This window comes from Papio anubis, chromosome 12, assembly GCF_008728515.1.
Source record: "Papio anubis isolate 15944 chromosome 12, Panubis1.0, whole genome shotgun sequence".
Taxonomy (NCBI): domain Eukaryota; kingdom Metazoa; phylum Chordata; class Mammalia; order Primates; family Cercopithecidae; genus Papio; species Papio anubis.
This window is the reverse complement of record NC_044987.1, coordinates 116,028,259-116,055,800: the sequence shown is the minus strand read 5'-3', so window position 1 is coordinate 116,055,800 and position 27,542 is coordinate 116,028,259. Positions and strand designations below refer to the sequence as shown.

The window sequence follows — 27,542 nt, the reverse complement described above, 5'->3', positions numbered from 1 at the left end:
CCGCCTCCCGGGTTCCAACGATTCTCCTGCCTCAGGCTCCCAAGTAGCTGGGATTACAGGCGCCCGCCGCCATGCCCGGCTATTTTTTGTATTTTTAGTAGAGACGGGATTTCACCATGTTGGCCAAGCTGGTGTCGAACTACTGAACTCGTGTGATCGGCCCGCCTCAACCTCCCAAAGTGCTGGGATTATAGGCGTGAGCCGCCGCGCCCGGCCCGCCTAAGCTTGTTTTTACCGCCAGGAGGTGCCCTTGGACCACAGCTGAATTCTAAATGCTAGACAGTTGGGAAACTCACAGTAGCCTAGACTTCCAGCGTGGTGTGGACGAGGAGACCCTGTCCCACCCCTGAACTAGAGACCTCGCTGGGCCTCTCCACCAAGTATTCCTCTCGTGTGTTCACCACAGACCAGGACTGTGATGGACACACAATGAGAGAGAACCAGACCACGGATACTCACGAGCAAACAAAACATGACTAAGCGTAGCCTGGGTAGCAATGCCTCCTAGGCCTGTCCTAGTTTTGCCAGGTTATCCTTCTGCCCCTTCGTTCTCAGTTTCCGTACCAATAAATAACACGTCTGTAATGAAACACTAAAATAATGTTTAAAGCGCTACAAAACAATGACTAGTTTTGCTTAAAATGTGGCGCGCCTGTATTTCTGAAATGTTGCCCCAAGCTGCCACAGAGGCCAGCCAGCCCGCTACGAAAGCCCCTTTTTAGGGCCCTCGGGGAGATTCCCCTTTGTCATTAGCTCTCCGGCCTCCTCAGAGGGCCCAATAGCAGGACCCATTGTGATGGTGAGTGACTCCCCGGGGCCTCCGCTTTTCTAGGCAGTGGTTGCGTCCAGAGCCCCTCTGACGCAGGAGTGGCGACCCTTTCCAGGGTGATGACTGGCTGGCTGGGGCTGGGGGTGGGCTGACCTCCGCGGCGCTGTGCCGCCACCAAGAGGCCCCGCCCCCGTGCTGCGAGGTCATTTGTATGCAGCCTCGCGATTGGTCACTCGGCTCCCGCGAGGGGAAGGGGAGGGAAGCAGCGCGTACTCGCGCGTGCGTGAGCTGGTGCGTGAGCTGGCGCGCGAGAAAGGGCCCGGTCGCGTCGAGGCTCGAGCGCCCGTCGCCATTTTGTAGGGTTCTCCCTGACGCGGGAGCCGCCGCCGCCGCCGCCGCCACCCGGAGGTGCGAGGGGGTCTTGTGTGTGTGATGTGGGGAGCTCGGGGGCGGGGCGGGGCGGGCCGGGCCGGGCCTCCTGCAGAAGGCATGGCGGGGATTTGGGTTTCTCATTTTGCTGCGGGAGGTCCGGGGAGACAACGGGAGGAGGCGGGACCGGGTCTCCGGAAGGAGGCGGGGCAGGGGTCGGGTCGAGTCTTTGTTGGAGCGAAGAAGCTGGAGGGTGGGCCGCTGGGGGGCGGGTGTTTGGTCCCGGTTAGAGGGAAAGGGGACTTTTTTCCTTTTAGTGTATCTTGAAAGGTGCTAGTGCGTGGAGGAGAGGTACACAGATTTCCCTCCAAAACCTTGTTACCAGGCGCACTGCGATAGATACCCCTTGCCTTTGCTTGGGCTTTTCTCTTTCCTCATTTTAAGACATTAAACAGCTAATTCTGGTATTTCATTGCGCTCCATTTCACAGAGGTGATAGCCTGTGCTATGCATGCTGACCCTCGACCTCCTGTTTCCATGTCACACATAGCTCGCACTTCTCAAGAACAAACCGCCCTTCTACTGAGGAAGAATAATGAATGTCTATGCGAGGGTCTCTGAAGGTGCAAGAACTTTGGAGGATTAGATGAAAATGCTGCAGTGCACCGAAATTTCCCACCACACCCCTGACTTTTGAAATCTTGTTTTTCTCTCCCAGGCTCTTGTCAGGATGGTGAAGCTGTTCATCGGAAACCTGCCCCGGGAGGCCACAGAGCAGGAGATTCGCTCTCTTTTCGAACAGTATGGGAAGGTGCTGGAATGTGACATCATTAAGAACTATGGCTTTGTGCACATAGAAGACAAGACGGCAGCTGAGGATGCCATACGCAACCTGCACCATTACAAGCTTCATGGGGTGAACATCAACGTGGAAGCCAGCAAGAATAAGAGCAAAGCTTCAACCAAGTTACACGTGGGTAACATCAGCCCCACTTGTACCAACCAAGAGCTTCGAGCCAAGTTTGAGGAGTATGGTCCGGTCATCGAATGTGACATCGTGAAAGATTATGCCTTCGTACACATGGAGCGGGCAGAGGATGCAGTGGAGGCCATCAGGGGCCTTGACAACACAGAGTTTCAAGGTGAACTGCTCTGGGCCTGGGTAGTAGAGCCGAGTGGGGTCTAGCTCAAGACAGGCAAGAACACAAGACTATAGAACTGGCAGGGTGGTCTCTTCCATTCTGTTTTAGCTGGAAATAATAGATTATGTTTTCCGCTCTTAAGCATAGTTTACCTCTGGGGAAGCAAACACTTCCCCTTTTCAGGTTTGCTAAGATGTTGCTCACCGACTGCATAGAATCGCAGACTGTGGGTTACTTTATCCTGCGAGATTCTTGCATTCATTCGAGTGCTGTTGGAGGTGTAATCTGCTTGGGGAAACGAGTACCTCATGAGAGAAGGGAAGATAAAGGTCTGTGGCTTACCTGCGTCTTTAGTTATTATCGGGAAGCCTTATATTTGAGGGTTTAAGTGCTTAAGATTTATATTCTTTACTGCTTTGGGTGATGGATACTGGTGGGAAAGAAGAAAAAAGACATCTAGAGGAAGCCCTGTATTATACATCTGGGCGGCAGGTCGATCTGTGGGAGTATCTTTTGGTTGCTAGATTTGTGCGATCTATTCAAGCAGAGCCAAAAAACATGCTGTGGAGTGTTCTGCTCCACCTACTATTATTTAACCCTAAGAAAAAGAAATTTCTAAATATATCAGACTAAATGAGAATGATAGTCCCGCTTCTGAAGAAATTCCAGTAAAAGCATCATACTATTTATACTGATGATAAAGGTACATATGTTGTCACTAATACCACAAGAGGTTGTCAGAAGACTCTAGAACTGTGCTAATATGGTAACTACACGTGATTTAGTAAATTGAAATTAACTAAGATTAGATAAAATTTAAAATTCAATTTTTCAGGTGTATACCAGACACGTTTCACGCACTCAGTAGTCATGATGCCTGTGGCTACCGTGTTAATAGAGACACAGAACATTTCCATCATCATAGAACATTATTTTGGATAGCACTGTTCTACAAGTGTTTTGGTAATAGTATCGTCTTGGACCTCATGTTCATAGCCACTTTTGCGGTTCCTAAGTCAACACCTTTTTTGCCCTGAGTGTCATTAAAGGGGTTGTTAAGAAGTACTTTTGGATCCTCTGTTAAACCTGAAAAACAGAATGAGAAAATAAATAATGGGAGAAGAGGAAAAGTTGACCAGAGAAGGGTAAGAAAGTTTGCATAGTGGAGATCAGAGCACCATCAGGTATCTCTGGCTTCAGCCAGTAATGCCTTGGCCTTTAGCTGCTCTTTAAAGCATAGGGCAAAGGTTGCAGATACTTGCTACCATTAACTAGTGTGTGACCTTGGACAAGTGTTTTAACATCTCTCTGCTTCATTTTCCTCACTAGTATTGTCCCCACTTATAGAGTTAATGATCCCTACTGTACCTCCCTCACAGGATTGTAGTGGAGCTAGAATGAATAGATGTGAAAGTGTTTTGACAGTAAAAGCGCTATATGATGACAGGTGATTGCTGTTTGCAACCATGAGTGTTTCTCTTCTGGTTAGAAAATTATTGAAAGTGATAGTGAAGCTTTCCTTATTTGCTTTTCTTACATTTGTTTTTCTTTTTCTTATTTTGGAATGTTGTTGCATTTTCAGCTTTTAAAAGTATTCTTAATTATTTTCATTTGATGGGGGAGATCATCATGATGGACAGTGGAGACTGGGGAAGGAGGGTTTTCTCCTGACAGGTAATGAGCAAAATGTAAAAGAATGTAAAGTTGGGTACAAACTGCAGAGGTATTCTAGTAATGTAATACAGAATGCCCTTGCCTTTTAAATATATTTAATACAGTTAATTCTGGAGTTCGAGACCAGCCTGGCCAGCATGGTGAAATCCCATCACTTACTAAAAATACAGAAAAACTATCCAGGCGTGGTAGTGTGTGCCTGTAATCCCAGCTACTCAGGAGGCTGAGACAGGAGAATCGCTTGAACCTGGGAGGTAGAGGTTGCAGTGAACCGAGATCATGCCACTGTACTCCAGTCTGGGCAACAGAGAGACTCCTTCTCAAAAAAGAAAAAGAAAAAAATATATATATACGTATATATATTTAATACAACTGAATAAAAGGAAAAGGACAGGCCGGGCGCCGTGGCTTACGCCTGTAATCCCAGCACTTTGGGAGGCCAAGGCAGGGGGATCACAAGGTCAAGAGATCGAGACCATTCTGGCCAACATGGTGAAACCCCGTCTCTACTAAAATACAAAAATTAGCTGGGCGTGGTGGTGCATGCCTGTAGTCCCAGCTACTTGGGAGGCTGAGCCAGCAGAATCGCTTGAACCTGGGAGGCAGAGGTTGCAGTGAGCTGAGATTGTGCCACTACACTCCAGCCTGGCGACAGAGCAAGACTCCATCTCAAAACAAAACAAAAACAAAAACAAAAAAAAAAAGGAAAAGGACAAAAATATGTGTAAGAAAAATCAGTTACTTGGCCTCCCAAAGTGCTAAGATTACAGGCCAAACTATCTTAATGAAAGAAAAGCTACCTGAAGTTAGGGCCGGATGCAGTGACTCACGCCTGTAATCCCAGCAGTTTGGGAGGCCGAGGTGGGCGGATCACGAGGTCAGGAGATCGAGACCATCCTGGCTAACACGGTGAAACCCCGTCTCTACTAAAAATACAAAAAAAAAAAAATTAGCTGGGCATGGTGGCGGGTGCCTGTAGTCCCAGCTACATGGGAGGCTGAGGCAGGAGAATGGCGTGAACCCGGGAGGCGGAGTTTGCAGTGAGCTGAGATCGCGGCACTGCACTCCAGCCTCCGCGACAAAGCAAGACGCCGTCTCAAAAAAAAAAAAAAAAAAAGAAAAGCTACCTGAAGTTAATTAAAAAAAAAAAAAAGAAAAAAATCAGTTAACTTGGGGGAGTTGGCTTAGGATGAATATGTATTTTAATAAGGCAGGTATAATTAGGAAGTGAGTATCTGAATAATGCAATGGATCTATAAGATTTTTTAAAACATCACTTCCTTAGAAAGTGCAGACACTAAAATGAATAGGAAAAGAAAAATCCTGTATTTGGTTTTCATGTTCTTAACTTGGCTCCTCTGGAGAGAGCACTCTCCTCCTAGTTATAGATAGAGACATTTTTATAACCAGCTCTGGTTTTTTTCTCCCAGATGACAAGAGCAAGCTTAGCATTGGATAGTAAGTTGTAGTTTTACAGAAAATGCAATCTGGATACCAGTTTGACACGTTTCAATTTAAGTTCTTTTCAGTTGTCTACCAATGAACATGGCCTCTTAAAGGGCCATTTGAGCCCAGGTGAGGTGGCTCACACCTGTAATCGCAGCACTCTGGGAGGCCGAGGCAGGGGGATCACCTGAGGTCAGGAGTTGGAGACTAGCATGGTCAACATGGTGAAACCCTGTCTCTACTAAAAATACAAACACGCCTGTAATCTCAGCTACTCAGGAGGCTGAGGCAGGAGACTCACTTGAACCTAGAGGCGGACGTTGCAGTGAGCCAAGACCCGCGCCACCGCACTCTAGCCTGGGCAGCAGAGCAAGACTCAGTCTCAAACAAACCAACAAAAAAGTTCTTTTGAACCTTTATTTCTATATGTTAATGGCTGCCATTGAGGCTTTTTGCATTGTATGACTTCTAAAAGGAAGTAGCAGAATCTGAGTTTACCTTACTCTTTCAGGATCTGTTTCCTTTCTACAGCCAGCAGTGAACTCAACTTACTTCCTTAGCACACACGGTTGGTATTGGAAGACCTAAAGAAGCTATTCCCAAATAACAATCAGGCAGCTTAATTGGGAAGAATATGTGAGAGTTCAGGTGTCTTGTTTTTTTTCCCCTATATGTAAACAAGCATTAAGTCAGAATGCTACTCTGTATTAGCTACATCCCCAATATTTTCTGGATCATGGCACTTGATAGGCGCTTAGAAATTAAGACCCCAGGTTTCCCACTTCTCAGCATTTTAATGCTCTTTTCTGTTACAGCTTTCAAAATAAAACACTATTATTGGGCTGGTTTTCTGGAAAATGTTGGCAACAAACTTCAGTAACTTTTGGAAGCCTCAGGAAATCTTTAAGCTTTTGGCCTGTCCAAGTGTAGTAGAGTAGAAGAATTAATCTTTCATTTTTCTTTGCCCTGGTTCCTTAAGGTATAATAATAGAGAAGCATAGTCTTTTTCAATTATTTTTAAAACTTTAGGGTATTTAAATTAAAAGGCTAGGCTGGATGCAGTGGCTTATACCTGTAATCCCAGCCCTTTGGGAGGCCGAGGCAGGCGGATCACCTGAGCTCAGGAGTTTGAGACCAGCCTGGCCAACATGGTGAAACCTTGTCTCCACTAAAAATAGAAAAAACTAGCCAGGTGTGGTAGCGTGCACCTGCAGTCCCAGCTACTTAGGAGACTGACGCAGGAGAATTGCTTGAGCCCAGGAGGCAGAAGTTGCAGTGAGCCGAGATTGCGCCACTGCACTCCAGTCTGGGCAACAGAGCAAAATACTTGTCTCAAAAAGTAATAATAATAATAATAATTAATAAAAACAAATTATAACCATTGGAAAGACTGTGGTTGTTTTGGGTTTTTTTGTGGTTTTTTTTTTTTTTTTTTGAGACAGTCTTGCTCTGTTGCTTAGGCTGGAGTGCAGTGGCACAATCTCAGCTCACTGCAGCCTCCGCCTCCCAGGTTCAAGTGATTCTTGTGCCTCAGCCTCCTAAGTAGCTGGGACTGCAGGCATGTGCCACCAAGCCCAGCTAATGTTTTATATTTTTTTAGTAGAGACAGGATTTCACCATGTTGGCCAGGCTGGTCTCAAACTTCTGGCCTCAGGTGATTGGCCCACCTCGGCCTCCCAAAGTGCTGGGATTACATGTATGAGCTACTGCACCCAGCTTGGAGAAACTGTTTGAAAATTTTTTTTTAAACCTGTCACCTCTATTACAGATTTTTTTAGTTCTAGGTTGAAAAATTGGGCCGGGCGCAGTGGCTCATGCCTGTAATCCCAGCACTTTGGGAGGCTGAGGCGAGTGGATCACGAAGTCGAGTTCAAGACCAGCCTGGCCAGCATGGTGAAACCCCATCACTGCTAAAAATACAAAAATTGCTGGCCGGGCGCGGTGGCTCAAGCCTGTAATCCCAGCACTTTGGGAGGCCGAGGCGGGCGGATCACGAGGTCAGGAGATCGAGACCATCCTGGCTAACATGGTGAAACCCCGTCTCTACTAAAAATACAAAAAACTAGCCGGGCGCGGTGGCGGGCGCCTGTAGTCCCAACTACTCGGGAGGCTGAGACAGGAGAATGGCGTGAACCCGGGAGGCGGAGCTTGCAGTGAGCTGAGATCCGGCCACTGCACTCCAGCCTGGGCAGCAGAGCGAGACTCCGTCTCAAAAAAAAAAAAAAAGAATCACACCAGTGGTGATGGGTGCCTGTGATCCCAGCTACTCAGGAGGCTGAGGCAGGGAATTGCTTGAACCCGGGAGGTGGAGGTTGCAGTGAGCCGAGATTGCGCCACTGCACTCCAGCCTGGGTGACAGAGCAAGACTATGTCTCAAAAAACAAACAAAAAATTGATACCTGCATCCTTTTCACAACTACACAGAGGTAGATTTTGCCACAGATAGAAACTTGAGTTCCCACCCTCTAAATAAATGCAGGAATGAAGATTGGATTTAGTTAAAAAACATCAAGGTAAAGTTGCTGGATTTTGTTTCTCCAAAAAATGGACCCAGAATCTATAAAAGTAAAGTGCAAATTTAATTGAATTTTTTTGTTAAAAAATGTTACTTTTAGGTCTCTGGATTGGCTCTTTTTTAGACTGTCATGGTCACTCTGACTTCGCAATTGGAGCATAGTTTGTGTCTGTCACATAGCTTAATGTCATCGTGTATTTGAAAGCCAAGTCATTTATAATCTTTTAGTCTAAATTATAGGGAACTCTGCATTTGAGATATAAATGGTGGCAGAAATCTGTGTTTCTGTTCAAATCGTAGCATTGTGGCCCCTAACTTCGAACAATTAGAAGTATTTAAATCTCTGAAAACAATGGGATGGCAAAATGCTTTTAGATATTTAGTGCCTTTTTGGGTGTCTGCTATCGGTGATAGTGGATGCTGCCTGTCTGCTAGCAGTTGGAGGTATAAAGCCTGAGCACTTTTGTTTCTGCTAGAAACTGGAGTGATAGGACTCTTTGACATTGGGCAAAATGAATTTGACTAAAGTTATATTACTGCACTAACCCACTCCCCTCTCAGGGTCAGTGCATGGCACTGTTCTGCTGCCGTCCTGAATCGGGCTATTTCCAACAGGATGGTGGAGCACAAGGCTTCCTCTCACATAGCTGCATCCAGAACAAGGTCTGTTAAAGAGAGAGCAACTTGCTGATTGCAGGGGGCGGGATTTGTTCTGAGCAGTCCTTAAGAGTAATGAGAAGCCCCTGTTCTCTGTATCTGTGCTGACTGCGTTTTCTTCTTTTTTTTTTGAGATGGAGTCTCATACTGTTGCCCAGGCTGGAGTGCAGTGGCACGATCTCCACTCACTGCAACTTCCACCTCCCGGGTTCAAGTGATTCTCCTGCCTCAGCCTCCCTTGCATTTTCTTTTGGCTACAATTTGGAAAGCACTGACTTGATCTCCAGGAGAGTCTTGTGCAACCTGGGACTACTCTTTTTCTTTAACTGCTTTTAAAGACTTCAGATGCTTTCATCAGTAAGGGTCCCTGGGTTTGGTGGTTCACAATCCCTGAGCAAAGATTGTTTCTTCTCTTAGCTGTTCCTCACTGCTGGTCATTTCCTGGAAGCCAAAATGGATGTGGCCCATTTGTATGTGTTCTTAAGGTCTCTAGGCAAATGCTGCATTTTTCTAACTAGTAGTTAATCCCTATAAAGAATTGAAGTTACATGGCAGGATGAAATGCCAGTCATTTCATTACATGTCAACACACTGTCCCTAAGAAACCAGTACTGTTTTAAGATCTAATTCTTGTTGTTGAGAGACCTTGGTCAGGTAGCTTTCCACAGTAGCCTTGTGGGGGTGGGGCTGAGTTGACATCTGGAAGGTCTTATAACTCCCAGAGATACTAGAGATGAAGCAGATGACAAGCCAGGTATGGTTCATGTGCCCATGATTGGGAGCCTTCTGGTGACATCTGCAAAAATAGCTGGAGGAAACAAGATGGACAGATGACTGATGTGGTTTTTAAGCAATAGTAAATGCTCAGGCCTTACGAGATCCTCAGTCAGTCAGTGAGAGATGGGCAAGATGCCTTCCAAATCTGACTTAACTGAGGTTTTGTTGGTTGATTTTGAAAGTATTGGTAGAATTTGAATCATTACAAGTAATAACAGTCTTAGCAGTGAGAAGTTGAAACTTTTCCAATTGTTGTGTTTAAGGGGAAAAAGGAAAGTTGTGGAGACAGAAGCAGGAGTGAGTCTGGTCTACTCCTGGCCTAAGTAGAAAGTATTGACTAGTCTCTGAAAAATCAAATTTTCTAGCTCTCATCTGTATTAAAACTTCAACTGCTGGCCAGGCACGGTGGCTCATGCCTGTAATCCCAACACTTTGGGAGGCCGAGGCAGGCGGATCACCTGAGGTCGGGAGTTTGAGACCAGCCTGAACAACATGGAGAAACCCTGTCTCTACCAAAAATACAAAATTAGCCAGGCGTGGCAGTGCATGCCTCTAATCCCAGCTACTCGGGAGGCTGAGGCAGAAGAATTGCTTGAATCTGGGAGGTGGAGGTTGCACCATTGCACTCCAGCCTGGACAACAAGAGCAAAACTCCGTCTTAAAAAAAAGAAAAGAAAAAATTTCAACTACTTTTTAAAGGAGGTTGCTGAAATAGGGTCACAGGTGTGTGTGTCTGTGTGTCGTATGACAACTAATCTACTTTCATTTAGGGGAGGAAAAAGAATGTCAATGAGTTAAAATAAATCTTACATCTGTTTCCTCAAGGCAAAAGAATGCATGTGCAGTTGTCCACAAGCCGGCTTCGGACTGCCCCTGGGATGGGAGACCAGAGTGGCTGCTATCGGTGTGGGAAAGAAGGGCACTGGTCCAAAGAGTGCCCAGTAGATCGTACGGGTCGTGTGGCAGACTTTACTGAGCAGTATAATGAACAATATGGAGCAGTTCGCACACCTTACACCATGGGCTATGGGGAATCCATGTATTACAACGATGCATATGGAGCACTCGACTACTATAAGCGATACCGGGTCCGCTCTTATGAGGCAGTAGCAGCAGCGGCAGCGGCTTCTGCATACAACTACGCAGAGCAGACCATGTCCCATCTGCCTCAAGTCCAAAGCACAACTGTGACCAGCCACCTCAACTCTACTTCTGTTGATCCCTACGACAGACACCTGTTGCCAAACTCTGGCGCTGCTGCCACTTCAGCTGCTATGGCTGCTGCTGCGGCCACCACTTCCTCCTACTATGGAAGGGACAGGAGCCCACTGCGTCGTGCTGCAGCCATGCTCCCCACGGTTGGAGAGGGCTACGGTTATGGGCCAGAGAGTGAGTTATCTCAGGCTTCAGCAGCTACACGGAATTCTCTGTATGACATGGCCCGGTATGAACGGGAGCAGTATGTGGACCGAGCCCGGTACTCAGCCTTTTAAAAACTGGAGGTGAGAGATGGGTGGGAATGGTTAAAAGATTCCATTTAGTTCCCTTGAAAGAGACCCATGCTTCATAAAGGAGGCTAGAGCCACCTGTTTGCTCTCCGGACAGTATCCAAAAGGTACAAATTACATGTTAGTCTTCAGTATTTCTCTAGCTTAGGCCACAAGTTCCATTTGGCCTGTCAAGGCGTTAGTGTATGACTCCAACCAACTTGTTCCTTCTGAGAGAACAACAAATTCAATTTGATAGAACATTCTTTAATCAGTTGTAAGTATATTTGGGTTACAGAAAAACATTTGAGAGATCTAACATTTGTTACGTGCTCTCATATATCATCTATACGATAAGACAAATATTTTATTCTTTTACAGAGAAGGGAACCTCAGAGAGGTTAAGTACTTTGCCCAAAGTCATTTGGTAAATGGAAGATAGAGTCAGAATTCACAAACAGGCCTGATTCCGAAACCCATGCTCGCTCTACTACAGAAGTACTGCCATGGTAAAGCTGAAGGGCACAGGTTCAGGGCTTAGTAATTAATATCACAGTGAGAATTTTAACCATTACTTTAGGCTTACAGTTTGCTAATAAAATTGCTACTTGAGGGCAGAGGCAGTGGCTCACGCCTGTACTCCTAACACTGGGAGGCTGAGGCGGGAGGATCACTTGAGCCCAGGAGTTCCAGACCAGCCTAGGTAACATAGCAAGACCCTGTCTCTACAAAGAAAATTAAATTAGCAGGGTGTAATGGGGAGCACCCGTGATCCCAGCTACTCAGAATGCTGAGGTTGGAAGGATCAGTTGAGCCCAGGAGTTGAAAGAGGCCACAGTGAGCTATGATTACACCCCTGTATTCCAGCCTGGGCAACAGAGTGAGACCCTGTCTCTCCTTTTTAAAAAAAACAAAAGCAAAAAAACAAACTACTTCTTGGGTCATTACCCTTTGTCAAAGGAAACTCTTCGAATATCATACCTACATGCCAGAGGAAGTCCTATAAATTTCAAATGTTCGCTTCTAAGACATTTACTTGAAAGTTGAATGTTTTGATCTTCTGCCCCATGGAGTCCTTATTAGTAATCTAGACTAGCATCTTGTTCTATATGGGCACTTAAGCCCTATTTCTCCATAGCCTGTTATGCTGTCATTTAGAGCTGGATGCTTCCCATTTCTTCCAGCAGTTTTTGTTTTGTGTTTTTTGTTGTTGAAGAGAGGAACATTTCAGGAGTTAGGTAAGTTAGATAAACTGGTAATTTTCAGATGTGTAGAAAATTGCATAGGTGGTGAAAGCCAATGCCATAGGCTCTGAAATTTTACTATTTCCTACATCAGGAAATGTGCACCAAAAGTGCTAAAATGCCAGGAATAATTTTGAGTATCTAAAGATAGATAAATCTTTTCATCTGAGTGGAAATGGCATTATGAGAACTTTACATTCTCATGGTTTTCTTGTACCTTGAAAATGAGCATCATTTGGAGCCCCAGAAGCAAGGTTAAAGTGAGTTACTACTGAGTTTCTGGTGTTCCTAACTTATCCCTTTGGTATTTATGTAGAAGATAACAAAGCAGCTGTGTACAGTGGCTCGCACCTGTAGTCCCAACTATTCAGGAGGCTGAGGCTGGAGGATCCCTTGAGCCCAGGAGTGAGGGACTGCAGTTAGCCACTGCATTCCAGCCTGGACAACAGAGTGGCTCCTCTCTCTTTAAAAAAAAAAAAAAAATTAAAAAAGGAATTTGCTTTTTTATGTGAATTGAGAAGCAAATGTTACGAACCTGTAATAATGTATGTAAAATATATGCATGTAAACAAGTCTTGAAATCTCGAGACCACCGTGCAGCCCAGTCTGTGTTTATGTGTGAAGCAAATGATCTTAAAATTTGTAGTTTGCCATTAATTTTTACTTTTAATGCAGCTGGATCTAGCATGAGATGGGATATGCTTCTGAAGGAAGCTGGTATAAATCTATCAGATAACCTGTTTCTCTTATGTTTCAAAGTTAAATGTTAAATTCATATATTGTAGTCTTCAAAAGGTATTGCTAGGACATTTTAAAATGAATTTTGACTGCAAGCAGTGGTTGTTCAACTAACCTCTTTTTAGTGATGACTTTTAAAGAAACTTACCTTCCAGGTGTGAACCTCAAATGGACTGAATAACCCTGAGTTGGTTGCAGTCCCAGGAGCCTGATGTTAATGAGGCTGCCAGGATGAAATACTCCAGAACTGTTGGGGATACAAATTCGGGTCTCACCCTAGCAGAACTGATCCAAGAACGTCACAACTTTTGAAGTCGATTGGCACAGATCAAGACCAAGATTTGGCCCTTTGTCTGTAATAAGTAGAGGAACTTGGTGTGAGTTAACTTTTTTTTTCCCCCAGCCATTGGTGTCTGGAGTTCCCATCATCAATAGAAGGATTAGAGAATTTTAGGAGTGATTTCTTCTTTTGATTTGGCAAGGGAGATTTGGTCAATTAGGGGAACTACTGGAACTGTGGCTCTAACTCTGTGACAGTGTGACATGTAGGTGTGTTGGAATTGGGTGAATGACTGGCTGCTCCTTGATATCCTACCCCTTGTGACCATTTCTGAAAGCTTGTTTACTGTGAAAGATTAAAACAGAACACATTTAGAATAGTGCAGTTCGCCATATATGACATCTCAGCATCTTCTGCTTTTCCTGGACCCCAAAATTAAATTGCAGTTCTTGAAAATGTATGTATGCCCTTTGTTGCAGCAACAGTAGCCTCTGTCACAGGGGTTATCTTGCCTAAAAGATGGATAAGAAAGATGTATTTATCACCAACACATTCTTCAGCTAGATTGCATCTTTTCCTATATAGCCATAAGTAGATTCCTATATATAGCTATTAATAGACTCCTAGGTAATTACATAAGATATGAGTTAGATCCAGTCTGACTTGGTTTTGTTTTGTTCTTTTTTTTCCCCCCGTGGAATACAGGATGGGACCCAGGGCGCTTGTACTCGGAGCCAGGCTGCTCTCCAGGCATTGTGTAAGCCTCTTGTGTTGTGCTCTCTTTCAGGTAGGATAATTGCGGACTGAACCCTCGGGCTGCGGTCATATATGAGAACTTGCTCCGCGCGGTCCCCTTTGCCGGGATGTTTCCATTGCTTCATGTTTCAGTAAACAAAAGGAGTTTGTGACCAACTATGTTTTCTTTCTTAATTTAATTCTTCTAAGTTGACTTTTCTTTCCTCCTGAAACTAGTCTCTGTAGCCTTTCACTCTGTTCCTTACATTCTCAGCCTCTGAGCAGCCCTAGGTAAGGATTATGCTGGCATCCCCTTTTTCCTGTGCAGTGGAGCCCCTCTTATCTTGCTTTCCCTAGGAGTTGAATCCTTGTCCCTGCCTACCTGCAGCATCTCCTTTCCCTTTAAAATGACCATGTAGTGGCAAGCAGCCTTTTACTCTTCTGTTAGCTCTGGACTCTAACATTGAAGTTACTCTTCTAAAATTGCTAGGACCATTGGGGGTTTTGTTGTTTTGTTTTGTTTTTTTATGTCCGACCTGTGATCGTGGTACAGCATTAGCTGAAATTTACCCTTGTTTTATTCCACGCCTCCCTTTTTTTTTAAAATTTTTTGACAAATAAACGTTTCTAACACTTAAATATCTTTTTATGTTTGTGATTGTTATTTACCACCACAGTCTTTTTATTCTCTCCTAGTTCTTAAGCTACAAAGTTCAAACTAATAGATGTCAGAAATTTACATATAGAAGGAAGAATTTAAGCCCAGGCGTGGTGGCTCACACCTGTAATTTTAGCACTTGGGAGGTTGAGGTGGGCGGATCACTTAAGCCCACTGAAGTTCGAGACCAGCCTAAGCAACATGTCGAAACCCTGTCTCTACCAAAAATAAAAATTAGTTGGCCGGCTGGGCATGGTGGCTCACGCTGTAATCCCAGCACTTTGGGAGGCCGAGGTGGGTGGATCACCTGAGGTCAGGGAGACCAACATGGTGAAACCCCATCTCTACTAAAATACAAAAATTAGCTGGGCATGGTGGCAGGCGCCTGTAATCCCAGCTACTCAGGAGGCTGAGGCAGGAGAATCACTTGAACCAGGCGGCGGAGGTTGCAGTGAGCCAAGATTGCGCCATTGCACTCCAGCCTGAGCAACAAGAGCAAAACTCCATCTCAAAAGAAACAAAAACAACAAAATTAGTTGGCCAGGTGCAATGGCTCACACCTGTAATCTCAGCATTTTGGGAGACCGAGGCAGGCAGATCACTTGAGGAGTTTGAGACCAGCCTGGCCAACATGACGAAACCCCGTCCCTACTAAAAATACAAAAATTAAGCAGGCATGGTGGCAAGTGCCTGTAGTCCCAGCTACCTGGGAGGCTGAGGCAGGAGAATCCCTTGAACCCAGGAGGCAGAGGTCGCAGGAAGCCGAGATTGCACCACTATACTCCATCTCAAAAGAAAAAAAAAAAAATTAGCTGGGCGTGGTGGTGCACGCCTGTAATCGCAGCTACTCAAGAGGCTGAGGTGGGAGATTCTCTTGAGCCCAGGAGGTTGAGGCTGCAGTGAGCTGTGATCGTGCCACTGCCCTCCATTCTGGGCAATGGGAGACCCTGTCTCCAAAACCACAAAAAAAAGGATTTAGTGAGGTGAGTGCTGTGGCTTCAGTAATAGGTGATGGGAAGTTAGCCAGATTCTTGAGACATTTCTAAATTTGCTACAAACTGGTGGTGAAGCTACTTTTCTCTAACCAGAGCTGCTCTTAAACCAGTTTAAAGGCTAACAGATCCAGATTAGTAGTGCTAGGAATAAGCCCTGCATCAGAAAAAGGCTGAGCAGATTCTCTCCAAGGACCTATCATGTTAACTCAATTTCACTTCATATTTTTCTGGCTCATATTAAAAAAAAAAATTTGCTTAGTTATCACTCCTCTCCAGTGTTTCTCCTTTATTAATTTTTAAAAAATAATTAAATTCACTTATGAGCTATTAAAAGAGGTCTCTCTTCCCAAGGTGCTAATATTCTGCTAGGATTAGGCTTTGGCTAAAATAAAATCCGAGCAGAAAAGCAAATCACATATTAATGATTAGCAGTGACATTTTGCAGTCACGTATGTCTTCTAGATCACGGACATCTTATTTATCTTTGTTTAGATCCCCATAGAACACATTTAATGATGGACTCAACCCTACTTAAGCTTTATTGTACTTTATATGGAAATGTTGATGTGTAAATTTTGACTACATGTGAAATTTTACCTACAATAATATAGCATTTACTTCACATATTTTATACTTAATCTTGACAGGTGAAGCAAAAATTTTCCCTCATTTCTTAGGGGAACAGACTGACAAATCTACAGAAGTTAACCTGTCCATGCACACATTCCAACCAGTGGTGAAGTACATAAGGCTCATGTTAGCTTCATTATTCCCCAGGGAAGCAAGACTCTGTTTTACAATAGAGAAAATAAGGCAAAGATGCTGGGATTTTCTTGTGATCTGCAAGGCACTATGAAGAGCCAAGAAAAATCTGCAGATTTTGCTGGCCTTGGCAAAATCTCTGATGGTTCTCCGTGCTAGGTTTCAACCAATTTAACATAGGAAGTTTAACATATGCCGGGTGCATGGCTCATGCCTGTAATCCTAGCACTTTGGGAGGCTGAGGTGAGTGGATTTCCTGAGCTCAAGAATTGAGACCAGCCTGGGCAACATGGCGAAACCCCATCTCTACTAAAAATACAAAAAATTTAGCTGGGCATGGTGGTGTGTACCTGTAATCCCAGCTACTGGGGAGGCTGAGGCACAAGAATCACTTGAACCCAGGAGGCAGAGGTTACAGTGAGCTGATAATGCGCCACTGCACTGTCCAGCCTGGGTGACAGTGAGACTCTGTCTCAAAAAAAATAAGTAAATAATAAACATATCTTGATTTCTATCTCATTGGCAGAACAAGAAAAAAAAATTTCTGGCCGGGCGCAGTGGCTCACGCCTGTAATCTTTGGGAGGCTGAGGCGGGCAGATCACGAGGTCAGGAGATCGAGACCATGCTGGCTAACACGGTGAAACCCCATCTCTACTAAAAATGCAAAAAATTTTCCGGGTGTGATGGCGGGCGCCTGTAGTCCCAGTTACTCAGGAGGCTGAGGCAGGAGAATGGCATGAACCCAGGAGGCGGAGCTTGTAGTGAGCCGAGATCGTGCCACTGTACTCCAGCCCGGGCAACACAGCAAGACAACGTCTCAAAAAAAAAAAATTTTTTTATGCAGAAGAGTTCTATATCATCACTGCCCAATAACACTTCTGGCAGTGATGGAAGTGTTCCATATCTGTGCTATCCAATTTGTGGCTACTGTGGTAAAATGAGTTACCATATGGTTAGGTAGTAAAATAAGCTACTCATAGGTGGAGAAAAAGCCCTGCAGTATTGTGTAGTTTTTATTTTAGAAAACCTTTCACCCCAAAAGAGGACTGTTGAGTAAGACAAATGTATTTCTTTCTTTAAGATGGAGTCTCGCTCTGTCGCCCAGGCTCGAGTGCACTGGTATGATCTCGGCTCACTGCAACCTCTGCCTCCCAGGTTCAAGCAATTCTCCTGTCTCAACCTTCCCAGTAGCTGGGATTACAGTCGCACGACACCACGCCTGGTGAATTTTTGTATTTTTAGTAGAGATGGAGTTTCACCACGTTGGTCAGGCTGGTCTTGAACACCTGACCTCAGGTGGTCTACCTGCCTCGGCCTCCCAAAATGCTGGGATTACAGGCGTGAGCCACTGCACCCGGCCAATGTTTTTATTTCTAAACCTTACTTCTCATATGAGAAATTACATATTGTGAATACAAAATTCCTTTAGTTCACCAAGACCAAGTTTCTCACTATAGACCACTTCAGAGTCTCATGAGGGCTCTCAACACTAAAAGCTCCTGAATTCATTTATCAGCTGTTTGAATTCCTACTATGAGCTAGGATGTGGGAACATGGTGATGAATGAGGCATATGTGGTTTCTGTAGCCTCAGATTTACCCCCTTCCTCGGGTTTCCAGATACACAGTGAAGCTGGCATGGCACAGAAAGACACTAGACCCTCAGGGTACTCAATGCACTGTTAGGAACTTGTCCTAAGGGCAGAAAAAGGTCAGCTGCCTGAAAGATGGACCAGGAAAGGGAAGCAACTTGCCCCAGATTGGTTTCATAGCTTGTCGGGATTTTGCTTACAAACCTGGTCCTCAGGAAGTCACCTGGCCTAGGAGATTCAGGAAAAGGAAGGAGGGGAGAAGTAAATATTCCTGGGAAGAGCTGTCAGTTTGTTGGAAGATCAATCTCATCTTTCTTCAGACCAGAGCTAGGCTCTACTGCTGAGGAGGAATGAAATGCAAGAAATGATAGAATCAGCTCCAGGACTTGTGGGGGAAGAGTGAAAAATCTGACAAGATGAATTCAATCTGAAGTGCCTTAGGTTTGCAGGGCCTTTGAGAATCCAGGCCAAATTCAAACTGCGTATCTGTCACCTCTGCAAATCCACAAGAACCCAATGAGGTAGCATCCTGGCTCTCCCAGCAATTAAGCAACTGAGGTTTAGAAAGTTTAGGCTGGGCGCAGTGGTCTACCTACGCCTGTAATCCCAGCACTCTGGGAGGTCGAGGCGGGTGGATCACGAGGTCAGGAGTTCGAGACCAGCCTGACCAACATGGTGAAACCCTGTCTCTACTAAAAATACAAAAATTAGCCAGGCGTGGTGGCACGCACCTGTAATCCCAGCTACTCAGGAGGCTGAGGCAGAGAATCGCTTGAATCTGGGAGGTGGAGATTGCAGTGAGCCGAGATCGTGCCACTGTACTTCAGCCTGGGCGACAGAGCGAGACTCCGTCTAAAACAAAAAAGAAATTAGTGGCCTGGTGCGGTGGCTCATGCCTGTAATCCCAGCACTTTGGGAGGCCAAGGCGGGAAGATCACCTGAGGTCAGGAGTTCGAGACCAGCCTGGACAACATGGCAAAACCCTGTCTCTACTAAAAATACAAAAAAATTAGGCAGGAGCCTGTAATTCTACCTATTCGGTAGGCTGAAGTAGGAGAATCACTTGAACGCGGGAGGCGGAGGTTGTAGTGAGCCAAGATCCTGCCACTGCACTCCAGCCTGGCTGACAGAGCAAGACTCCGTCTCAAAAAAAAAAAAGACTCCATCTCAAAAAGAAAAAAAAAGAAAAAGAATTTGTGACAAGTACCACAAATTACACAAAATAGGTCCAATGGCAGGGAATAATGGGAGGACATATCTACTAAGCTACAGGTGGTTTAGGAGGGCATTCCGATACTTGATCCTGAAGCTAAGATCTGAGGATAAGTTAGCTCTAAAGCAGTAAAGAGAAAGGTCCTTCCAGATTTAATTAAAACAAACAAACAAAAAAACGGCCCTCGGGCGCGGTGGCTCAAGCCTGTAATCCCAGCACTTTGGGAGGCCGAGACGGACGGATCACGAGGTCAGGAGATCGAGACCATCCTGGCTAACATGGTGAAACCCCGTCTCTACTAAAAATACAAAAAAAAAACTAGCCGGGCGAGGTGGCGAGCGCCTGTAGTCCCAGCTACTCGGGAGGCTGAGGCAGGAGAATGGCATAAACCCGGGAGGCGGAGCTTGCAGTGAGCAGAGATCCGGCCACCGCACTCCAGCCTGGGTGACAGAGCGAGACTCCGTTTCAAAAAAAAAAAAAACGGCCCTGAGGCAGGAAAGAGCTCAGTGTATACAACGATCTGAAAGGAGAGTCAGTGTGGTCAGAAAAGGATAGATAAATAGGGAAAAGGGCCTGAGATAATAGAGTGTGACAGAGGCAAGGCACGATCAAACTAAGGGATTGGGCATTTTACTTTAGATAAAATTGGAAGTTGCTGAAAGGTTCTAAGTAAGGAACATCTGATTTACATTTCACAAGATCATTCTGGCTACTAAATGGAGAATACTTTGAAGACACAAGGATAAGGAAAAGACAGACGTGGAGGTCACTGTAGTCATCTTGGTGGGAGAGGATAGCATGGTCTAGACTATGGCTGTGGCAAAGACATAGAGAAAAGAGGCAACATGTGATATAAGCGTGGTGAACAGCTGCTGATGGTTGGGGAGGGGGTAAGAATGACTACCAGGAATCTGGCTGGAAGAGAAGGGGATAAGGAAGACTGAAGGAGAAATGATTTTAGAGTGAGAAGTCTCCGGAGCTCTATCTCAGATGTACCAAGTTGGAGGTGTATTAAGAGAACCAGCCAGGCACAATAGCTCATGCTTGCAATCCCAGCATGTTGGGAGGCCAAGGCAGGAGGAACCCGAGGTCAGTAGTTCGAGACTAGCCTGGCCAATATGGTGAAATCCCATCTGTACTAAAACTACAAAAATTAGCCAGGTGTAGTGGCACACGCCTGTAGTCCCAGCTACTCAGGAGACTGAGGCAGAAGAATCGCTTGAACCCGGGAGGCGGAGGTTGCAGTGAGCCGAGATCACGCCACTGCACTCCAGCCTGGGCAACAGAGTAAGACTCCATCTCAAAAAAAAAAAAAAAAAGAGAACCAAGAAGAAATGTCAACTAGGTCTCCAGATCCCTGAATCTTGAGCACAGAAGAGAGGTTTTGAACTGGAGATATCAAGAGTCTTTAGCACCTGGATCAGTGTTAATAACAGAAATACAATGTGAGCCACAAATGCAAACCACATAGGGAACTGAAACAGGTGAAATTAAGTTGTATTAATTTTATTTTCCCCAGATAGTCTAGTGGTTAGGAAAAAAACAAAAACAATTTTAATGTATTTTTACCTAATATATGCAAAAAAATTATCAGTCCAACATATAATGAGCATTAAAAAATGAATATATTCTTTCTCATATTATTTTTTTTGAGAGACAGACTCTTGCTCTGTCGCCCAGGCTAGAGTGCAGTGGCCCAATCTTGGCTCACTAGATCCTCCGCCTCCCGGGTTCAAGCGATTCTCCTGTCTCAGCCTCCCAAGTAGCTGGGATTACAGGCACATGCCACCACGCCTGGCTTATTTTTGTGTTTTTAGTAGAGATGGGGTTTCACCATCTTGACCAGGCTGGTCTCAAACTTCTGACATCAAGTGATCTGCCTGCCTTGGCCTCCCAAAGTGCTGGGATTACAGGCATAAGCCACAGCACCTGGCTTATCATATTAATTTTTTAAATCCCATAGGTATTTGGTACTCACATCACTGTATATGGCTCTGGCTACCACACTGAACAGCACAACTCCAGATGGTATACAAAGCCAAAGCAATGAATGAAGTCTTAAAGAGGATTTCAAACTTGGCACTACTGATGTTTAGCCACATCCCTGGGGGGAGAATCCCCCCAAATTGTGACAATTAACAATGATTTCAGGGAATCTCTGAGCCTATTCTAGTTGCCCATTTAAAACAAACAAACAGCCGGGCGCGGTGGCTCAAGCCTGTAATCCCAGCACTTTGGGAGGCCGAGACGGGTGGATCACGAGGTCAGGAGATCGAGACCATCCTGGCTAACACGGTGAAACCCCGTCTCTACTAAGAAATACAAAAAACTAGCCGGGCGAGGTGGCGGGCGTCTGTAGTCCCAGCTACTCGGGAGGCTGAGGCCGGAGAATGGCGTGAACCCGGGAGGCGGAGCTTGCAGTGAGCTGAGATCCGGCCACTGCACTCCAGCCTGGGCGACAGAGCGAGACTCCGTCTCAAAAAAAAAAAAAAAAAAAAAAAAAAAACAAACAAACAAACAAAAAAAAGTCAGCTTAGGTCAGGCACAGTGGCTCACATCTGTAATCCCAGCACTATGGGAGGCCAAGGCACGTGGATCACCTGAAGTCAGGAGTTCAAGACCAGCCTGACCACCACCGAGAAACCCCATCTCTACTAAAAATACAAAATTAGAGAGGCGTGGTGGTGCGTGCCTGTAATGCCAGCTACTAGGGAGGCTGAGGCAGGAGAATCGCTTGAATCCAGGAGGCAGAGGTTGCACTGAGCCAGGATCGTGCCACTGCATTGCAGCCTGGGCAACAAGAGCAAAACTCCATCTCAAAAAAAAAAAAAAATTAAAAAAGGGTCAGGCTAGGTGGCTCACACCTGTAATCCCAGCACTCTGGGAGGCTGAGGCAGCAAATGGCTAGAGCTCAGTTCAAGACCAGCTTGGGCAACATGGCAAAACCATGACTACAAAAAAATACAGAAATAAGTTGGGCATGCTGGCATGCGCCTGTGGTCCCAGCTACTTGGGAGGCTGAGATGGGAAAATTGCTTGAGCCCGGGAGGAGGCAGAGGTTGAACACTGCACTCCAGTTTGGGTGACACAGGAAGACCCTGTCTCAAAAAAAAGGTGGGGGAGGGGGCAGGCGAGGTGGCTCATGCCTATTTGTTTTGTTTTTGTTTTTGTTTTAGATGGAATCTTGCTCTGTAGCCCAGGCTAGAGTGCAGTGGCGCTATCTCATCTCACTGCAACCTCCACCTCCCGGGTTCAAGCGATTCTCCTGCCTCAGCCTCCGAAGTAGCTGGGACTATAGGTGCACACGATGACAACTGGCTAATATTTATATTTTTAGTAGAGATGGGGTTTCATCACGTTGGCCAGGCTGCTCTCAAGCTCCTGGCCTCAAGTGATCTGCCCCCCTCCCAAAGTGCTGGGATTATAAGTGTGAGCCACTGCACCTGGCCTAATCTTAGTACTTTGGAAGGCTGAGGCAGGAGTATAGTTTGAGCCAGGAGTTCCTAACCAGCCTGGGCAACATAGGGAGACCCCATCTCTACCAAAAGATAAAAATAAAAAATAAATTAGCCAGGTGCAATGGTGCATACCTGTGTAGTTCCAGCTTCTTGGGAGGTTGAGATGGAAGGACTGCTTCAGCTCAGAAGGTCGAGGCTGCATTGAGCCATGCTCATACCACTGTATTCCAGCCTAGGCAACAGAGCAAGACCGCACCTAAAAAAAAAAAAAAAAAAAAAAAGACTAAAAAATTGATCAGGGCCTGAGGATTAACTACAAAGGGGAACAAGGGCTTTTTGGCTGACAAAAATGTTCTGTATTTTGATTGCAGTGATGGGAACATTGTAACCATCAGTTATCAAAAGTATATTGTCAGAGTGGGCACAGTGGCTCACGACTGTGCCTGTAATACCAGCACTTTGGGCGGCCAAGGTGGTGGATCGCCTGAGCTCAGCAGTTTGAGACCAGCCTGGCCAACATGGTGAAACTCTGTCTCTATTAAAAATATAAAAATTAGCCGGGCGTGGTGGCATGCATCTACAATCCCAGTTACTCAAAAGGCTGAGGCACGAAAATCGCTTGAGCCCAGGAGGTGGAGACTGCAGTGAGCAGAGATCATGCCAGTGTACTCCAGCCTGGGCAATAGAGTGAGACACCATCTTTTAAAAAGAAAAAAAAAAGCCCCCCCACTCCCATAAAGCACATTGTCACAATGTATCAAATTGTTTTCAAAACTCGTGTATTTTATTGTTTGAAAAGAATACTCAGGCCTGGCATGGTGGCTCACGCCTGTAACCTCAGCCCTTTGGGAGGCCAAGGTGAGATCAACCGAGGTTGGGAGTTCGAGACCAGCCTGACCGACATGGAGAATCCCCGTCTCTACTAAAAAAATACCAAATTAGGCTGGACGCAGTGGCTCACACCTGTTATCTCAGCACTTTGGGAGGCCGAGGCGGGTGGATCACAAGGTCAGGAGATCGAGACCATCCTAACACAGTGAAACCCCATTTCTACTAAAAATACAAAAAAAAAATTAGCCGGGAGTGGTGGCAGGCGCCTGTAGTCCCAGCTACTCGGGAGGCTGAGGCAGGAGAATGGCGTGAACCCAAGAGGCGGAGCTTGCAGTGAGCTGAGATTGAGCCACTGCACTCCAGCCTGGGCAACAGAGCAAGACTCCACCTAAAAAAATATATATATATAAAATTAGCTGGGCATGGTGGTGGGCACCTGTAATCCCAGTTACTCGGGAGGAAGGAGAATCACTTGAACCCAGGAGGCGGAGGGTGTGGTGAGCTGAGATCACATCATTGCACTCCAGCCTGGACAACAAAAGCAAAACTCCATCTCAAAAAAAAAAAAAAAAAAGAATACTTCAGGGCCATCTCTTCCTGGTTCTTCCCAGAGTCAGGAAAACCTGGATTGAAAGAGTGGTTTAAAAAAAAAAAAAAAAAAGCTCTGAAGAGCCAATTTTTGTAAAAAGTACATCACATTATGACACTGCTTAAAAACCCCACAAGACTAGTTTACTCAGAATGAAGGCCAGAAAGGCCATAGATTAACTACTAGATCTGCTAACTACCTGACCTCTTCTGCTCCTCTCTCCCCTCACTCACTCTTGCCACTGGCCTCCTTACTGTTAGAACACTTCCACCTTGAGACCCTTGCTCAAGATATTCTCTCTACCTGGAGTACTTTTCCCCCAGATACCTGGTGCTAACTTACATCTAATTCAACTCATTGCTCAAATCTCACTTTTTTAAGAGGCCCAAGCCAGGTGCAGTGGCTCATTCCTATAATCCCAGCACTTTGGGAGGCCGAGGCAGGTGGATCACCTGAGGTCAGGAGTTCGAAATCAGCAGGGTCAATATGGTGAAACACCATCGCTACTAAAATACAAAAATTAGCCAGGCATGGTGGTGCATGACTATAATCCCAGCTACTGAGGAGGCTGAGGCAGAAGAATCGCTAGAACCTGGGAGGCAGAAGTTGCAGTGAGCCAAGATCACGCCATCGCATTCCAGCCTGGGTGACAAGAGCAAAACTCCATCTCAAAAAAAAAAAAAACAAAAAAAGAAATATAATTCTATTTTTTAAAAATTATAAAAATTTTTAAATACACAGGCCTGGCCCCCTATTTATCACAGCAATCTGCACACACATATGCTGCACTAGCTCTCCCAATCCTCGCTACTCAACTTGAACCTTTTTAATACAAAGGTCTTACGTCCTAACACATAATTTAGTTATTTACTATGTTCATTACTTGTCTTGGACTAGAATGTAAGTTTTAGACGTTGGAGCTTCCATTAGTTTAGGTCATGAAGATGACATGGAGGAGAAACTACCACACAACCATTAGGGACATGTAGCAGAAACAAGGAACAATCTTTTAAACAGAAAAGTGGGCCGGGCACAGTGGCTCATGCCTGAAATCCCAGCACTTCGGGAAGCCAAGGTGGCTGAATCACCTGAATTCAGGAGTTTGAGACCAGCCTGGTCAACATGGCAAAACCCCAACTCTACAAAAAATAAAAAAGATTAGCCAGGCGTGGGGGTGCACACATGTAGTCCCAGCTATTTGGGAGGCTGAGGCAGGAGAATCACTTGAACCCAGGAAGCAGAGGTTGCAGGAGGCTGCGATCATGCCACTGGACTCCAGCCTGAGTGACAGAGCAAAACTGTCTCAAAAAAAAAAAAAAAGCAACCTGTAAAGAATTGAGGTAAGGAACACAAGGTAAGAAGTTCAAGAAATTAGGCTGGGCACAGTGGCTCACGCCTGTAATCCCAGCACTTTAGGAGACCGAGCCGATCCACCTCAGGGTGGATCACCTGAGGTCAGGAGTTCAAGACCAGCCTGACCAATATGATGAAACCCCATCTCTACTAAAAATACAAAAATTAGCCAGACGTGATTGCACGTGCCTGTAATCCCAGCTACTCGGGAGACTGAGACAGGAGAATCACTTGAATACAGGTGGCAGAGTTTGCAGGGAGCCGAGATCGCACCATTGCACTCCAGCCTGGGCAGTGAGAACAAAACTCCGTCTCAAAAAAAGAAGTTAAAGAAATTAACAGGTTGGCATTTTGGAATGGAATGTCTCCAAAACAAAACAACAAAGACTCTTCCACATTAGTTGGTGTTTAAGAATGATGTGCCAGCTGGCCATGGTGGCTCATGCCTATAACCCCAGCTACTCAGGAGGTTGAAGTGAGAGGACACTTGAGCCCAGAAGTTCACAGCCCCAGTGAACCATGATTGCAACACTGCCCTCCAGCCTGAGCAACAGTGAGATCTTGTCTCAAAACAAGAGAAAACAAAACAAAGTAAGAATACTGTACCACTGATATGATTTATCCATTCTCCCTAAGTGATGGGGGAAAACACTGCCAAACCCCGTTTCTTTCTTTTTCTTTTTTTTTTTTTTTTTTGAGACAGTATCTTGCTCTGTTGCCCAGGCTGGAGTGCAGTGGCACGATCATGGCTCACTGCAGCCTCAATGTCCCGGGCTGAAACAACCCTCCTACCTCAAACTCAAGAGTAGCTGGAACTACAGGTACACAGCACCATGCTCAGCTATTTTTAAAAATTTTTTGTAGAGATAGAGTTTTGACATATTACCCAGGCTTGCCAGCCCAATTTCTTATCTTAAGGATGTCCAGCAGTAAAACCTAAAGGAAACTTGTTAAAGAAGTCATCTTGGGATCAAAAGACTTGGCTGATGCCCAAGTATTTCTTCTTCTTGTTGTTGAGACAGGGTCTTGCTCTTATCACCCAGGCTGGAGTGCAGTGGTGTGATCTCAGCTCACTGCAACCTCCACCTCCTGGGTTCAAATGATTCTCCTGCTTCAGCCTCCCGAGTAGATGGAATTACAGGCGCCCAAAAGCCTAATTTTTTTTTTTTAAAGCTAAGTGCTAAAGATATAAAAAGACAAAAAGGAAATACAAACGACTCTTAAAAATATAAAGGGCTGCCAGGCGCGGTGCTCATGCTTGTAATCCTAGCACTTTGGTAGGCTGAGGCGGGCAGATCACCTGAGGTCAGGAGACCAGCCTGACCAACATGGAGAAACCCCATCTCTACTAAAAATACAAAATTAGCCAGGTGTGGTGGCACATGCCTATATTCCCAGCTAATCAAGAGTCTGAGGCAAGAGAATCACTTAAACCCATACCATTGCACTCCAGCCTGGGCAACAAGAGCAAAACTCCAGGTATGGCGTGGTGGGTCACACCTATAATCCCAGCACTTTGGGAGGCCGAGGTAGGCAGATCACGAGGTCAGCAGTTCGAGACCAGCCTGGCCAACATGGTGAAACCTCATCTCTACTAAAAACACAAAAAAATACAAAAATTAGCTGGGTGTGGTGGTGCGTGCCTATAATCCCACCTACTCAGGAGGCTGAGGCAGCAGAACTGCTTGAACGCTTGAACCGGGACCTGGGAGGCGGAGGTTGCGGTGAGCCGAGATCACACAGTGGCTTGAGCCTGTAATACCAACACTTTGGGAGGCCAAGTCAGGAGGATCACTTGAGGGCAGGAGGAGACCAGACAGGGCAACATGGCAAGACTCTGTCTCTACGAAAAATTAAAACCTCACTCATTACAAAAATAGACACTAATTATAAATACAGTAAGACAGCTATGGTCTGAATATTTGTGTCACCCCCCCCCATTAATGTTGAAATACCCCCACAAGGTAATGGTTTTAGGTGAAGCCTTTCACATCTAACTGGTGGGAATATACATTGTAATGACTTGAGGACAATTTGACACACAGCAAAATATAAACTGCCCATCAATATCTAGGAATGTAGCTTATTAAAATACCTGCACTCATACCAAATAACCATTTTTTATCTAATACAAAATGTCACTAACTTTCAGGTACAACTTTTTTTTTTTTTTTTTGGAAGACAGAGTCTCGCTCTGTCGTGCAGGCTGGAGTGCAGTGGTGCTATCTTGGCTCACTACAAGCTCCGCCTCCCAGGTT

General features: G+C 45.4%; 2 protein-coding genes across 11 annotated transcripts in view; one reads left to right on the top strand and one right to left on the bottom strand.

Moving 5' to 3' along the window:
* Positions 1 to 14,472, top strand: RBM4B (RNA binding motif protein 4B). 9 transcript variants are annotated; one of them, XR_637094.4, is made up of 6 exons: positions 1 to 1,177; positions 1,629 to 1,761; positions 1,857 to 2,280; positions 10,175 to 10,851; positions 12,974 to 13,195; positions 13,886 to 14,472. XR_637094.4 is itself a non-coding variant. In XM_021925506.2 (5 exons), the coding sequence occupies exons 2-4, from the start codon at positions 1,738 to 1,740 to the stop codon at positions 10,840 to 10,842; spliced, it is 1,116 nt and encodes a 371-aa protein (XP_021781198.1). In that variant the 5' UTR covers positions 1 to 1,177; positions 1,629 to 1,737; the 3' UTR covers positions 10,843 to 10,851; positions 13,886 to 14,472. The 9 variants fall into 9 exon arrangements, 7 of the variants coding, with proteins under 7 accessions (XP_021781198.1, XP_009183838.1, XP_017803730.1 ...); XR_637093.4 differs by having other exon boundaries at positions 13,804 to 14,472; XM_021925506.2 differs by lacking the exon at positions 12,974 to 13,195.
* The window catches only part of LOC101023578 (RNA-binding protein 4), a 54,748-nt gene continuing 38,288 nt past the window's right edge, over positions 11,083 to 27,542 (bottom strand). The window contains exons 3-4 of one of the 2 annotated variants that reach the window (XR_637092.4): positions 22,644 to 22,767; positions 11,083 to 13,610 (exon numbers count right to left, since the gene is read on the bottom strand). Coding sequence is in view for 1 of the 2 variants with exons in the window: in XM_017948240.3 (XP_017803729.1) it covers positions 13,534 to 13,610 (77 nt within the window). In the remaining variant the exon portion in view is untranslated. The remainder of the gene's footprint in view (positions 13,611 to 22,643; positions 22,768 to 27,542) is intronic. The other variant, XM_017948240.3, reaches the window with a different exon arrangement.